Source organism: Topomyia yanbarensis, chromosome 3 (assembly GCF_030247195.1).
Source record: "Topomyia yanbarensis strain Yona2022 chromosome 3, ASM3024719v1, whole genome shotgun sequence".
NCBI lineage: Eukaryota > Metazoa > Arthropoda > Insecta > Diptera > Culicidae > Topomyia > Topomyia yanbarensis.
In genome coordinates this window covers 17,303,870-17,318,477 of record NC_080672.1, presented here as the reverse complement: position 1 = coordinate 17,318,477, position 14,608 = coordinate 17,303,870, and the positions used below count along the sequence as shown (strand labels likewise).

General features: G+C 43.1%; 4 protein-coding genes across 4 annotated transcripts; 2 read left to right on the top strand and 2 right to left on the bottom strand.

The window, feature by feature from the left end:
- Positions 1–133: 133 nt before the first annotated feature.
- On the top strand, positions 134–835 carry LOC131686806 (uncharacterized protein K02A2.6-like). The gene has a single exon (XM_058970802.1). It carries the CDS (start codon positions 134–136, stop codon positions 833–835), a length of 702 nt encoding a protein of 233 aa, XP_058826785.1.
- A 3,029-nt stretch (positions 836–3,864) lies between these two features.
- LOC131691364 (uncharacterized) lies at positions 3,865–6,249 on the bottom strand. The gene is made up of 4 exons (XM_058977688.1): positions 6,133–6,249; positions 5,880–6,071; positions 5,472–5,813; positions 3,865–5,411 (listed from the first exon to the last, which is right to left on the bottom strand). The coding sequence occupies exons 1-4, from the start codon at positions 6,221–6,223 to the stop codon at positions 4,495–4,497; spliced, it is 1,542 nt and encodes a 513-aa protein (XP_058833671.1). The 5' UTR covers positions 6,224–6,249; the 3' UTR covers positions 3,865–4,494.
- A 172-nt stretch (positions 6,250–6,421) lies between these two features.
- On the bottom strand, positions 6,422–8,714 carry LOC131690064 (MAM and LDL-receptor class A domain-containing protein 2-like). Its single transcript, XM_058975542.1, has 4 exons — positions 8,580–8,714; positions 8,293–8,505; positions 7,897–8,232; positions 6,422–7,838 (listed from the first exon to the last, which is right to left on the bottom strand). The coding sequence occupies exons 1-4, from the start codon at positions 8,674–8,676 to the stop codon at positions 6,481–6,483; spliced, it is 2,004 nt and encodes a 667-aa protein (XP_058831525.1). The 5' UTR covers positions 8,677–8,714; the 3' UTR covers positions 6,422–6,480.
- Positions 8,715–10,060: 1,346 nt separating this feature from the next.
- LOC131686805 (tigger transposable element-derived protein 2-like) lies at positions 10,061–13,601 on the top strand. The gene is made up of 2 exons (XM_058970801.1): positions 10,061–10,232; positions 13,405–13,601. Exons 1-2 carry the CDS (start codon positions 10,061–10,063, stop codon positions 13,599–13,601), a joined length of 369 nt encoding a protein of 122 aa, XP_058826784.1.
- Positions 13,602–14,608: the final 1,007 nt, after the last annotated feature.

Sequence of the window (14,608 nt, the reverse complement as noted above, 5' to 3'; positions counted from 1 at the left end):
CAAGGATCGAAAGGTGGGTTCTAAGGCTTCAGTGCTTTTTGACTATTCTGTGGTTCACATTCGTGGGGACGAGAACGCTGCCGATGCCCTTTCATGTACTGCAATCAAACCGTTTGATTCTGCTGAAGAACTTATGGTGCAACATATTGCCGCCATAGATGCTGCGGTGGTTGCAATTTCCTGGGATGACCTGCTTGATAAAACGCGAGACGATGTAGAAATCCAAGATATTCTCAGTTATTTGAAGGATGATACATTAAATTTATTACCCGTTGCTTATCGAATTATTTCTTCAGAACTGTGCGACGTTGGAGGAGTACTTGTTCGTGGAGACCGCATAGTGATACCTACTTTGCTGCGTCGGCGGGTATTGGATATAGCACATGATGGGCATCCAGGGATGAGAATGATGAAGTCATATCTACGATCTGCTGTCTGGTGGCCCAAGCTCGACAGTGATGTTGAAACATACGTCAAAAAGTGCCGTGGGTGTACCCTAGTGACTGTTCCTGATGCTCCTGAACCAATGATTGGTTCTTGGGAGGATATAGCAGTTGACTTCCTTGGACCGCTGCTTGAAGATCAACATCTATTCGTTGTTGTTGATAGCTATAGTCGATACCTTGAGGTATGTGAGATGACACGTACGGAGTCTAAGGATACTATTGATCGGCTTCGCGAAATATTTAGTCGCTACGGTGTTCCATCACTCATCAAAGCAGATAATGGGCCGCAATTTTCCAGTGAAGAATTCAAAAACTTTTGTAAGGAGTATGGCATTCAACTGGTTAGTACAATACCCTATTGGCCGCAAATGAATGGCCAAGTAGAGTGACAGAACCGTTCAATCCTGAAGAGATTACGAATTGCCCAAGAACTCGGGAAAGATTGGCGAAAGGAGCTGCGTGAATATTTGTTGGTGTATCATGCCACCAACCATTCTACCACAGGGGAGGCGCCATCAAAACTAATGTTTGGACGGCGCATCAAGAGTCGGCTTCCTAAAGTTCCGGTGTTAGTCGATGATGAGTCTGTTCGGGATTTTGATGGCATTCAGAAAGAAAAGGGGAGATTGTATTCAGACAAGGAGAGTCGGGCCGAGCCAAGCCTCATCGAGGAGGGTGATCGCGTGTTCTTGAAGCGGATGAAGAAGGATCACAAATTGCAGTCAGATTTTGGCCCTGAGGAGTTTCAGGTTATAAGGAAAAGGGGTTCCGACACAACAGTCCGCTCTTTGTTATCCGGAAAAGAGTTCAGGCGAAATGTTATACATTTGAGAAAAGTTCCAGGTTGCGTTAATGATACGTTTTCTGATAAGGGAATAGAAGCAGCTGATACTGGAAAAGCTCATCAACAGAAAGAAGCAACAATAAGCCCTGCACCAGATGAAGTGGGAAACCACGATGGTCGAGATGAACAGCTAAGAGACAATTCTCGAGGAAAACGAGTACGACGTGAACCCGTAAAATATGACGACTACGTGCCATACTACGTCGAAGAAACAAAGGGTGGGGTTGTAGAGTCTGGCAACACAGCCGACAGCGGACGTGAGATTGTGGGGGTTTTAGCAACACATCGGAGGTGAGAAAAGGGAGATAACCGAGCGAAGACGATGCGAGCAGGTGGAATAAAATCAGCGCTGTAATAAACCGAATTTATCAGGGAGTTTATTATTAATAATCCGAACAAAACTTAGATACTATAATATCAACGAAAGGGGTAAGTGCCTTATAGAATATATATTATTATATTATCCAACAATATTGATATATGTAATAGAGGCAACAAACCTACTTTTATAAATGCGATACGCGAGGAAGTGCTGGATCTGACAATGTCAAGTACAAAACTCTGAAAACATCATAAACTGGCATGTGTCTGATGAAATTTCTCTATCAGACCACACGCATATACTCTTCGAATATAAAGCAGGAGAAAAACTAACAGAAGTTTACAGAAATCCCAAAAACACAAACTGGGATTCATTCTGCTCTCAACTGTTGAGCGCAAAAGCATGTTTTGAAGCAGAAATCCAAACCGAAGAAGAATTGGAGATCTCCACAAATATTGTAACATTTAAACTGATGGATGCTTATAATAGAAGCTGTCCAGCTAAAACGCGAACATCCAATAAGGACGCACCAAGGTGGAACAAAACCCTAAAAAGCTCAGGAAAGTTTCTAGGAAACTGTTCAACCGGGCTAAACGGACTGGGCTGAGTATAAAAAGTCTCTTTCGGCATATAACCTAGAAATTAGGAAATCGGGAAGAAAGAGTTAGAGGTTGATGTGCGAGCGGGTTGAACAAACTCCCATCGTTGCAAGACTACAAAAAACTCTCTCAAAAGATCATACAAACGGGTTAGGTAGTGCGAAGAACGACGACGGAACTTTCACCATTGATTCCCAAGAAACACTTAGAATCATGATAAAGAAACATTTCCCTGGTTCGTTTCCCATTAATAAAATACAAACACAGAATCAAATTGAAGCAGAGCGTGACTCATATGAAGCTAGTACCGAAGCTCACGAAATAGTCAGTGCTATAATTACAGACGCAAAGGTGGAACGGGCGATCGACTCCTTTGAACCAAACAACCAAATCGCCGGGGATGGACGGAATACTGCCAATAATGCTACAGAAAAGCAAACAGCACATCATTCCATACCTGACGAAAATGTTTAGGGCAAGCCTAATACTAAACTATGTTCCTACAAGCTGGCGTCAAACAAGGGTAATATTCATATCAAAATCGGGGAAGTGCGATACATCACTTCCAAAATCTTTCAGGCCAATCAGCCTAACTTCCATACTTCTGAAAATAATGGAGAAAATGATTGACTTACACATTAAAGCAGATTAAATTAAAGCAGAAGAAAGACTCCCCACTGAGCGAATTTCAATTCGCATATCAAAGCAACAAATCAACAATAGATGCATTACACATGTTGGTTGGAAAACTAGAGCATTCTATTGAAACAAAAGAAATCTCACTTGCAGCTTTTTTAGACATAGAAGGAGCTTTCGACAATGCATCTCATAGTTCAATGCGGAATGCTATGAGGAAACATGGGTTTGACATTTACACAAAAAATTGGATCAACTCAATGCTTACAAACCGTGAAATAACCAGTTTTCGATAATGCTATTTCAACAAACTTCGTTGAATGGGGCGGCCGAAGCGTAGTGGATAAATCGATTGCTTTGTACGCAGCTTACCTTGATTCGATTCCCAAAATCCGCACATTCGGTTAGAAATTTTAAACCTCTATAAATGACAAAAAAACTGCTGAAGACATTCCATAACTAATTTTGTTGAACACGTGTTTTCAGAATATTGAAATAAATTAGACAATATGCGAAAGAAAACCTTTAAAACAAGTTAGTCGGATATTACTGTAATTGATAAATCTCTTCTGCTATGTGTGTATAAGCAATATAATTTACATTTTATTCAAGATGGTCTCTGATGCTTACAATTAAAGGTTTTATTGAAAAGAACTTGCTTTAACAATATTTGTAAACTATCGTTTTATATCTCGATAAATTGCATTTATGTAGTTATCATATTTTCCACAAAGTTGTTTAAAATGACATTATCAACAACTTCGCTGAAGACACAAAATCTCTTACTATTTTTGAAGAGTTACTTCTCCACAATTACTGCAAAAGATGCATTTTTTTTATGTTGGAAAACTTATTCCAGATTGTTAAACCTTCAAAGTTGATTGTTTCGAATCTTTGTGATCTTGACAGTTAAAAGAGTTTTTCAACATTTATTTCACTTTAAAAGTACATTTTATATTTGCATTCTTTGACCTCATTGACATATTATAAAAGAAATTATAAAAGGCATCTGCTAGATTAATTTTGTTTCGGAAATTTCACTAATTTACCCAACTTATATTAAATTTATGTCTTTTCGAAAAAAAAAAACGCCCAAACTAAATTTTTGGCTACGCCACTGCCACCTTAGTGCCAGGAATAAGCTAGTGCCAGATTGACGTTAACTCCGTAGCGTAGTACATATTGCATTGGCTTGCTAAGCTGAACCAAGTTTTGATTTCATTATAGTCCTCATCAGCTTAATCAGTACTCCTTATCTTGCGCTTGATTAGCAATCAGCCAGACAGACAGACAATCAGGCACCAATTTAGTCCTGGTTCTAACGTTAGTGTCAGATTCTAATGAAACGAAGTTGAAACACAACCATAACCATTTTATTAAATGCATGTTCGAAAACGTCTTTGGTATATTTTCAAACAATATGTTACCCATCCGAAATTTGTGTCGAAATTTCGGCTAGTTTTATTTGAAATTCCGGCACCAATAATACAACTGATTCCATTACCTGTTTCGAAAAAACACTGAAATCAATTCAATGAAAATTGGAATACCTTATTATTTATTTGTTTATTTGTAATTCGCAAAAAAATATCCATATTAACGGCCTTGTTTTAGCATTATTAGTCTCTCAATAATAACACCAGCCATTTACGTCGTCCATGGTATATCATCAATGCACTGATCGTGCTCTATATCTTCATTAATAGCCAAAAACTGAATAGTTTCCATAAAATTCACCGATCGTTCTTTTGTTTTGCGCCTCAACATACATGACTTTCTTAACCGAATCAAAATTAATCCTACAACAATTGAAAAAAATCCCGTTATCATAATCAAGTAGGCCCCGGATTCGGAAATCTCTTCAGATTGTTTGGCTCGTATAGTGGCAGCTTCAAAAGACACACTAGAGCTGTATTCTTCCACGCTTTGCTGCTCGTCAACGTCAGTGGAAAACCAACCTGTCGTCATCTGCGCTTCACTCTCACTGGTACTGCTACGCTCCTTGACGACGCACCATTCAAAAAAGTCCAGACAACACGAGTCGCTATCCAGACATTTTTCGGTGCAACCACAACGAATCACATTCTGCTGGACGGCATCTGCACGCACATAGGAAGCATTCAAAGAACAACGATTCTGACAAGAATCAAGTCTGATCACTTCTTCGTTCACTATTTCAGTAGTTGCAGATATTTCCTCCGCAGTTTCCGGACATCGCTGCCCAATCGTTAAGCTAACGTCATCGATTGCTATGTCACTTTTGTATCGCGTCCCTTGTGAAGCTTCTATGACAATCTGAAAACTACTTGTTTGCTGTGGTACAACAAAGTGACCCTCCTTCCAGCTGTTACCTTGGTTACCACTAATCGAAAAGGAAGAATTAGGGAGCAACGCTGATAATATCGGTTTAACATAAATAGCTAATTTGCCAACTGAGTCTCCATACATGTGGTAATAAAACAGGAAACATCCGTCAGTACTGTAGCTTGCTGAATAGATGGGAGATATTAAACGAGCGATTGTGTTCGTAAATTGCTCTGTGGAATCGATCATCATGAAATGACCTGAACAAAATTGTAGTAAATCAAAAAGGTAAGATTTATAAATGAAAAGCGAAAATGTACCGTTCAACGAGACCCCAGTTGTGTGATCGTGCGTCGGTCCTGTTTTCAACGCTCGTGTTGAAATAATTCCAGAACTTCTCTTCCACCCGAGAGCAAGCATGGCATCATTAGTCCATCCGCACCAGTCAACTACTTCGAAATCACAACTCGTGGAAACTGCGGAGTCGGTTAGCTGACATCTGCCTATCAGCCGATCCCAGTGACTGCCATTGCAATAGCTATAAAGTGATCCAACAGGCTGGTAACCACTATTGCAAAAGATTGTAGCAGACGCCTTTTCATGTTCGTAGAAGATGAACCCACGCTCACTGTCAACTGGTGGCAGTTTAGAGCAGCCGGGTTCTGTAAACGTACAATGGTAATAAGTAACAGGTTTTTTTTTTCAAAAACAAAGACTATTAAACTTACTAACGCAGATTGGTGCCGGTGAATCCCATCGACCGTTCTTGCAGAACAAATACTTCTCGCCGACTAAAATGAACCCTTCGAAGCAATTGAAAAGCATGAATTTTCCGCGCATCCGAATGAACTGCATTCCATTAGGAAAAGACGGAGGTGGACAAATATTGCTGTTGAAGTTTCGTAACACTGGACGGCTGTCTACGTGAAATTATGCATTTACAAAAAAATAATCTAGAGATTTTAGTTCGACTTTTCAAACCTCCGTTCGTTGCTTGTAACTTGGCACAGAATGTTAGTTTGATAAGAAAACCTAGTACCAATATCAATTGTTCTGATACACGAAATATCATATTGCGCTGTAGTCACTTACTGATCGTTTAAAGCTTCAAACAACAACTGAGGACTACGGAGAGTAACTGCAAAGAGTAAAGATTTATCGTTGCTGAGCGGACGAAATTGTGAGAGTTAAACTGGGAGCGAAACGAGTTTTTAGTAAGAGAGATTCTACTCTCTCTCTAATGAGGAGACCATGAAGAGTTAGAGTCTATGTTTTTATTTTTAATTCAAGTTTTAAAAATAACTTAAAAGTTACATATCATACCGCAACTTATTGCTTTCCCTTCTTACTGGTCTTCTTTTCGCCTTTCTTGATAACTTTCTTCTCCTCGTCACTGTCGTCGTTGCTCTCGGCTGCTTCTTCCGCATCGTCCGGTATTGTAAAATCCAAATGTTCATCCGCTGCCAGAAACCGCACATCCTCGAACCCTTCCGTACTGTCGAAATTCTTCTTCATCGATTTCTGTTTTAACCGATTAAGCACACTAGCTCCCGAATTGCGCCTAATGTGCAGCGTAATCAACAGCACTACGCATCCGAACGAAACAACACCGACACCGGTGTACAGGAATACACGACCCAGGTTTGGTTTTACATCGCCCCATTCAACCATCGAAGGAGGCATGTCATCGACATTGGAATCACCGAAGTGGGCAATCATTTTCAGTGTTACCATTTCAGTTGTCGGCGCTGTAGTTTCCGTTCTTGCCGATGTCACTGTAGTGGGTCTTCGCGTTCGAATCATCGGTATGAGTACGGGTTCTACTGTGGTGTTCCGTGGTCTAAGGTTGTACGTTCTGGCAGTGGTTTTGCTTGTTGATTTCTTTGTAGTGGTAGACTGCTGTGTAGATTTCGGCGTCGAGGCGGTTGTAATTCGTGGGGTGGTAGTTGACGTCGGCGTTGTTGGAGTTGTTGTTCGAACTGTAGAGGTTGCTGTGGTTGTAGACTGAATTGTAGATGCAGTGGACGTTGTTTTTATGGTAGACGGCATCGTAACAGACGACGATGCGATCAAAGTATCATTGAACACACATCGTTCCGCGTAGTCAGGACAACAGATTTTCATATCTACGCAACCCTCGTAGCAATCGCAGTGGACGGTATTCTGATCATTTTTTTGTGTCAAACTTATGTTACTTTTGCCGCACCGGTTTTCACATGAATCTATTTTGAGAATGTTTCCGTCATCTGGAACTTCTGGGGGTATTTCGTCTGTTACAATCGGCGAGACGGGAACGACATCGTCTCCTTCAAATTTTGAGCGGCAATCGTCGCCGTTCAGCAGATTTACGTCGTCGATTGCAATGTCACTTTTGAATTTCATTCCCAGCGAAGCTTCGATGATGATTTGGAAATTTTCCGACTGCTGACGCAGATCAAAATATCCCTCGTTCCAAACATTCCGTTGATTACCACTGATTGTGTAGTAGGCGTCGTCGTTGCTCATACTATCTAGCGGTTGCGATACTGGTTTTACGTACACCGAGAGCGTTCCAACTGAGTCACCGAACATGTGATAGTAGAACAGGAAACATGCGTTCACGCTGTAGTTAGAGGAGTAAACCGGAGAAAGCATGCGAGCTGTTTCGTTCGTGAACTGTTCGGCGGAGTCCACCATCATAAAGTGACCTTGAAAGATTCATAGGAAATAAGAATATTTTTTTAATTAAACCTGCAGTTGACCTACCAGCCAGTGGAGTCATCGTAGTATGATCATACTTCGGTCCAGTTTTTAATGCCTTTGGAGACACAACTCCGTCACTTCGTTTCCAATCAAAGTCATGGGTGGCTTCGTTCATCCATCCGCATAAATCGAGCACTTCAAAATCGCAGCTAGTTTGCACCGCAATACCCGTTTCACGGCAACTGCCTAGCGGACGATCCCAATGCGTTCCATTGCAATAAGTTTTCGCTGATCCCGCTACCTGATAGCCGCTGCTACAAAACAACATCCCAGCAGCCTGTCCATTTTCGTGCGAAATTTGACCATTCTCTACAACTGCTAAGTCCGGGCAGCCTGGACCTGAAAAAAAGGAATTTCCAATTCAAAGAATCTACTGTTCAGTGAAAAATCTATACTTACGGATGCAGATCGGAATCGGTGTATCCCAGCGGCCTTTCTCGCACATCGAGTACATGTTTCCGACAAGTGTGAACCCACTGGCACAGGTGAATCGGATCATCTTGTTACGCTGGCGAGGTTTGGCCACCCCATTGGGAAAGTATGGGAACGGACATTCGGGACCAGATTTCAACACCAGTGGCTTCTGCGGTCGCCCTGGGCGCAACTGGGTTACTACGATCGGGATCACAATTCAGATGTTAAATATTTTCCGAAGATCATTATTTTTTAAAACATAAAAAACTCACATCGATATTGTGCCTGTCCCTGAGCAAGGGAAAATTCCAGCATCAACCATAGCGCTACCGCCAAGATTGAAGCTTCTGATAAGTGGTGAGGAAGCATTAAGCAATGAGGCACTCCTGAGGGTTCAACTGGTCTACCGCAAAATCAACTCGAGACTGAGTGTTTGCAACGTGGGAGAAAAGCAATGATCAGTTGCTTGTGAGTGAAAAGACGATTTATCGTGCATTGTTTTTATGAATGAGACGTTAATGTTGAGAGAAATTAGGCGGAGAAACATATTTGAGAAAAAAAAACGAGAGTGAGAGGGCAGGAAGAACTGATAAGAGCTGCTCATGTCGGGATATCACGAATAGGGAAAAACCTTGATGACAAAAAATATGCAAATTGTTTATGGGCAGTTCGTGTAGCGATAGTAAGCAGTACAGATAGTGAGGTACCATAAATGATTCAATTCGAAGAATACTCACTTTGGACTTGCATGAGTTGTGACAGCAAAACAGAACTGGATAACGGAGAATGACGATAGAAGTGACGTGTTAAATTGTTCAAATTGACTAGGAAGATGGATAGTCAGACGGAATAAAAATTGTTTTATCTGCTTTACATGATGATCAAGAGATAGTGCAATCTATGTTCAGCTTGTTGTCTCAATATAGAATCTCTCTAGTCGTTAGTAATCAATACTTTGAGTTAAAATTAAAAATATGACACTCAGTTTCATAGTGATTGCATAGCCTTTTTTCTATATGAGACGATATGACGATGAATCCTACGGTCAGAGCTTGTAATTTTCTCTTCCGTGAACAGTAATAAACGATGTTTTAATTACTTCGATCAGCAAACAAAAGACAAGCATGTGAATCACGGAAATGGGGAAATAATCAAATATTACCTGAGAATTATCTGGATCATGGAAGAAAGAATTTTGTTTTCAAGAATTGTTCTCGAGAACATTTTACACTAAGGTTTTTTTTACACGGGGGATACGTAGCGTGTAAAAAAGTGTAAAAAAACCGCGTTAATTGCGAGATCCGTGTAAAAAAACCGTGTTAATTCCGGAACCCGCGTAAAAAACCGCGTAATTCCGAAAACCGTGTAAAAAAAACCGCGATAATCCCGGAATCCGTGCAAAAAATGCGGTAATTTCAAAAACCGTATAAAAAAATACCGCGTTACATTGAATGCGAAAGACTTTGAACGATTTTTTAATTTTGTTTGCACGGATTTCGCAATTACCACGGTTTCTGCATTTATTTTCAGACTTTTTAAATATGTACAAAAAAATTAGAAGATTTTTGAAAAATGTAGACTAATCTTGAAGATTGAAGTCGGCACTTCAAGGATATGTGTGTTTTTAGAACAGGATTAACGCCTAGACGCCAACTGTCGATGTCTGACATCATTTTAAAAACTAAGATGGCACCGTTTTACACACAAAACCTTTAAGAGTTAAAAAATTAAATATTAATTACAGAGCTATACAATGGCCTCCAATCCACCTAAAACCAGAAAATCGCTCACGCTTAAGGATAAAATTAAAATTTTAGACAGCCTGGCAAGTGGACAAACAGCAGCAGCCGTAGGCCGAAAATTTGCATTAAATGAATCGACAATTCGAACAGTTAAACGCAATGAAGCTCGAATCAGGAATTCGGGTTTGAACAGTACCTACTGAATGTTCTTCCAAGCGAGCAGCGTACAGTCGTGATATTTTATTTATTTATTAATAGATTAAGGCCGAAATGGCCTGTGCCGTATACAAAAGATTCCTCCATTCCACTCGGTCCATGGCCGCGCGTCGCCAGCCACGTAGTCTGCGAAGGGTCCGCAAATCGTCTTCCACCTGGTCGATCCATCGTGCTCGCTGCGCGCCACGTCTTCTTGTACCGGTTGGATTGCAATTGAGAACCGTTTTCACCGGGCTATTGTCCGACATTCTGGCTACGTGCCCGGCCCACCGTAGTCGTCCAATTTTCGCGGTATGACAGATGGGCGGCTCCCCCAACAGCTGATGCAACTCATGGTTCATTCGCCGTCTCCATGTGCCGTCTTCCATCTGCACTCCACCGTAGATGGTACGCAGCACTTTCCGTTCGAAGACACCAAGTGCGCATTGGTCCTCCACGAGCATGGTCCAGGTCTCGCGCCCGTAGAGAACTACCGGTCTAATCAGCGTCTTGTAGATGGTCAACTTCGTACGACGGCGAACTCTGTTCGACCGGTGTCTTGCGGAGGCCAAAGTAAGCACGATTTCCTGCCACGATGCGTCTACGAATCTCTCTGCTGGTATCATTGTCGGCGGTCACCAGTGAGCCCAAGTACACGAACTCTTCAACCACCCCGATTTCGTCGCCACCGATGCAAACTCGAAGCGGGCGGTTCTCATTCTCTTCTCGTGAACCTCTTCCTATCATGTACTTTGTCTTCGACGTGTTGATGGCAAGTCCGACGCGCTTGGCTTCTCTTTTCAGTCTGATGTAGGCTTCCTCCATCTTCTCAAAGTTTCGTGCAATAATATCAACGTCATCGGCGAAGCCAAGTAGCTGAACGGACTTTGTGAAAATCGTACCACTCGTGTCGATCCCTGCTCTTCTTATTACACCTTCCAGCGCGATGTTGAATAACAGACACGAGAGACCATCACCTTGCCGTAACCGTCTGCGTGATTCGAAGGGACTCGAGAGCGTCCCTGAGACACGTACTACGCACATCACCCGATCCATCGTCGCCTTCACTAATAGCGTCAGTTTATCCGGGAATCCGTACTCGTGCATTATCTGCCATAGCTGATCTCGATCGATAGTGTCGTATGCGGCCTTGAAGTCGATGAACAAATGATGTGTGGGCACATTGTACTCGCGGCATTTCTGCAGTACTTGACGAAGAGCGAACACCTGGTCCGTGGTAGATCGTTCGCTCATGAAACCCGCCTGGTACTGCCCCACGAACTCTCTTGCAATTGGTGATAGTCGACGGCATAGTATTTGGGAGAGTACCTTGTAGGCGGCGTTCAGCAGGGTGATTGCTCGGTAATTACAGCAATCCAGCTTGTCGCCCTTTTTGTAGATAGGACACACGACACCTTCCATCCACTCCTCCGGTAAAATCTCCTCCTCCCAAATCTTGGTAATCACCCAGTGCAGCGCTTTAGCCAGTGGCTCGCCACCGTGTTTTAGTAGCTCGCTTGGTATTTGGTCAACCCCAGCGGCTTTATTATTTTTGAGCCGGCTAATCTCCTCCTGGATTTCTTGGAGATCCGGAGCCGGTAGGGTAATGTCTTCCGCGCGTGCTCCCAGGTGCGTTACCGTGCCATCCTCGTCGTCTGCTGCATCGCCGTTCAGGTGTTCTTCGTAGTGCTGCCGCCACCTCTGGATCACCTCACACTGGTCCGTGAGAAGATTTCCGTTTGTATCTCTGCCTGTTCCGTGCCTGTTTATATCGCGCCTCGTTCGCCCTCGTGCGGTGTTGCAGCATTCTCGCCCATGCTGCATTCTTCTCTTCGACTAACTGCTCGCATTCGCCATCGTACCAGTCGCTTCTTCGGTCCGGGCCCACCGTACCTAGTGCAGTGGCTGCGGTGCTACCTATGGCGGATCGGATATCTCTCCAGCCATCTTCAAGGGCAACTGCGCCTAGCTGCTCTTCCGTTGGTAGTGCCACTTCCAGCTGCTGCGCGTATTCTTGAGCCACTCTGTCATCTTGTAGCCGCTCGATGTTTAGCCGCGGCGTTCGGCTTCGACGAGAGCTATGCACTGTCGAAAGTTTTGAGCGTAAGCATACTGCAACCAGGTGGTGGTCCGAATCTATATTCGCACTGCGATAAGTGCGGACGTTTGTGATGTCTGAGAAGAATCTACCGTCGATTAGAACGTGGTCGATTTGATTTTTTGTTACTTGGTCCGGTGATCTCCAGGTGACTTTGTGGATATCTTTGCGAGGGAAGAAGGTGCTTCGGATTACCATTCCACGGGAGGCTGCGAAGTTCACACATCGTTGGCCGTTGTCATTTGATACGGGATGCAGGCTGTTAGGCCCGATCACCGGTCTGTACATTGCCTCCCTTCCTACCTGTGCGTTCATGTCGCCGATGACAATTTTCACGTCTCGCAGAGGGCAACCGTCGTATGTCTGTTCCAGCTGCATGTAGAACGCTTCTTTCTCGTCGTCGGGTCTCCCTTCGTGTGGGCAGTGCACGTTGATGATGCTGTAGTTGAAGAAACGGCCTTTGATCCTCAACTTGCACATCCTTGCGTTGATCGGCTGCCACCCGATCACACGTTGGCGCATCTTGCCCAGCACTATGAAGCCGGTTCCCAGCTCGTTGGTTGTACCACAGCTCTGGTAGAAGGTAGCCGCTCGATGCCCGCTTTTTCACACCTTCTGTCCCGTCCAGCAAAGTTCCTGCAGCGCCACGATATCGAAGTTGCGGGGGTGTAGCTCGTCGTAGATTATCCTGTCACATCCTGCGAAGCCGAGCGATCTGCAGTTCCATGTTCCGAGTTTCCAATCGTGATCCTTTATTCGTCGCCTGGGTCGTTGCCGATTGTTCTGGGTCGTATTCTCTTCTGTATTGTTCGTTTTTTGGGTTTTTTAAGGGGCGGCTTATAGGGCCTACGCCAACCACCTGTCTCGCCGGTGGGCCGTCGTGCCAGGACTGCTTAAGGTCCCACCTGGACACCAGGACAGGTTTACACCTTCCGAAGAAGGGTAACCCCCCCCCCCTTCCCTGCCAGCATACGACCAAAGTTCCCACCGGGGTTGGTTACCCGATCTTCACTAAGGTTACTCGTATCCCAGTCGACGCCACGAGGAGGCCAGGGCTAGGAGTTACTGGGCAGGAAGCTAAGGACAGTCGTGATATTGTCATGGACAAAATGGAAAAAGCCTTACTGATTTGGATTGAAGATAATGCGCAAAAACGAATTCCTTTAAATATGGAACAAATCCTTGAAAAGGCATTGCGGCTGTACAGTTTTCTGCAGCAATCTGCAATACCAAAGGTACAAAAATATTTAGCGACATAGTTAACTGTACAGGGTGTATGGTTAATGGTTAGGAATCTCGAAGGGTTATATGGAATCATATTTGGGGGGAAATCATTCTACACATACCACAAAATATCAAACGTTACAGAGTTATTGCATTTTTCTGTAATCGACTTGTTCGCCTTTAAATGTCTATTTCTTATTGAATGGTATCCTCATAACTTGCAGTTACTGAGTAGAAGTAGCCGTTAGAAGCAAAGTTTTTCAAAATTAGCGCTTTTATCGAGTTTTCGTCAACTTCTCGAAAATTTGGACCGAAACATACGTAAACTTTGGTGGATCAAAAAGAACGGCAACATAATTGAATGCATTAGTAACTCTTTATCGGTCGGGATTTAATGGTACATGTAGAACGATTTTATGCCCCAAATTGTGATTCTCTATTTCCATCCGAGATATTCTTCATCATGAACCAAACACCCTGTGTTTGATACACATGTTTAATATTTCAAATGTTATTAAGTGTGTTTTTTTTCAACATATAACAGATAAAAAAGCTGAGTTTACTGCAAGAAAGGGTTGGTTCTATCGATTCATACGTAAAAACTACATTCGCAATGTTCGTATCAAAGGAGAGTGCGCCTCGGCAGATAATGTTGCAGCACACGACTATCCACCAAAACTCTTAAAACCAACTCAAAATTATTGAGGATGGTGCATATCAGCCAGACCAGGTATTCAACGCGGATGAAACTGGTCTGTTTTGGAAGAAGATGCCATCCCGAACATATCTAGCCTCAGCTGAACGTATGGCATCGGGATTCAAAGCTGCGAAGGATCCAATCACTTTATTGTTTTGTTCAAACACCTCTGGAGATAAAGTATTGAAACCTCTACTTCTTCACCGAGCCATGAGACCGAGATCGATGAAAGGAGTAGATTTCAATAAGTTACCAGTTCACTGGAGAAGTAACCCGAGAGCATGGGTTACAAAAGCAATATTCAAAAAATGGCTGGAAGAACTTTTTATCCCAGAGGTGAATAGA

Bases quoted from the DNA above. Each gene is read 5' to 3' on its own strand.
- LOC131691364 (XM_058977688.1), bottom strand. From the start codon at position 6,223: ATGATATTTCGTGTATCAGAACAATTGATATTGGTACTAGGTTTTCTT. The intron at 5,814-5,879 runs GTAAGTTTAATA...GTACGTTTACAG, and splicing joins ACCGGCACCAATCTGCGTTA to AACCCGGCTGCTCTAAACTG. The intron at 5,412-5,471 runs GTACATTTTCGC...AATTTTGTTCAG, and splicing joins AACTGGGGTCTCGTTGAACG to GTCATTTCATGATGATCGAT.
- LOC131686806 (XM_058970802.1), top strand. From the start codon at position 134: ATGGTGCAACATATTGCCGCCATAGATGCTGCGGTGGTTGCAATTTCC.
- LOC131686805 (XM_058970801.1), top strand. From the start codon at position 10,061: ATGGCCTCCAATCCACCTAAAACCAGAAAATCGCTCACGCTTAAGGAT. The intron at 10,233-13,404 runs GTTTGAACAGTA...CAGGGCTAGGAG, and splicing joins AGCTCGAATCAGGAATTCGG to TTACTGGGCAGGAAGCTAAG.
- LOC131690064 (XM_058975542.1), bottom strand. From the start codon at position 8,676: ATGCTTCCTCACCACTTATCAGAAGCTTCAATCTTGGCGGTAGCGCTA. The intron at 8,506-8,579 runs GTGAGTTTTTTA...TCCCGATCGTAG, and splicing joins GGGACAGGCACAATATCGAT to TAACCCAGTTGCGCCCAGGG. The intron at 8,233-8,292 runs GTAAGTATAGAT...CCTTTTTTTCAG, and splicing joins ACCGATTCCGATCTGCATCC to GTCCAGGCTGCCCGGACTTA.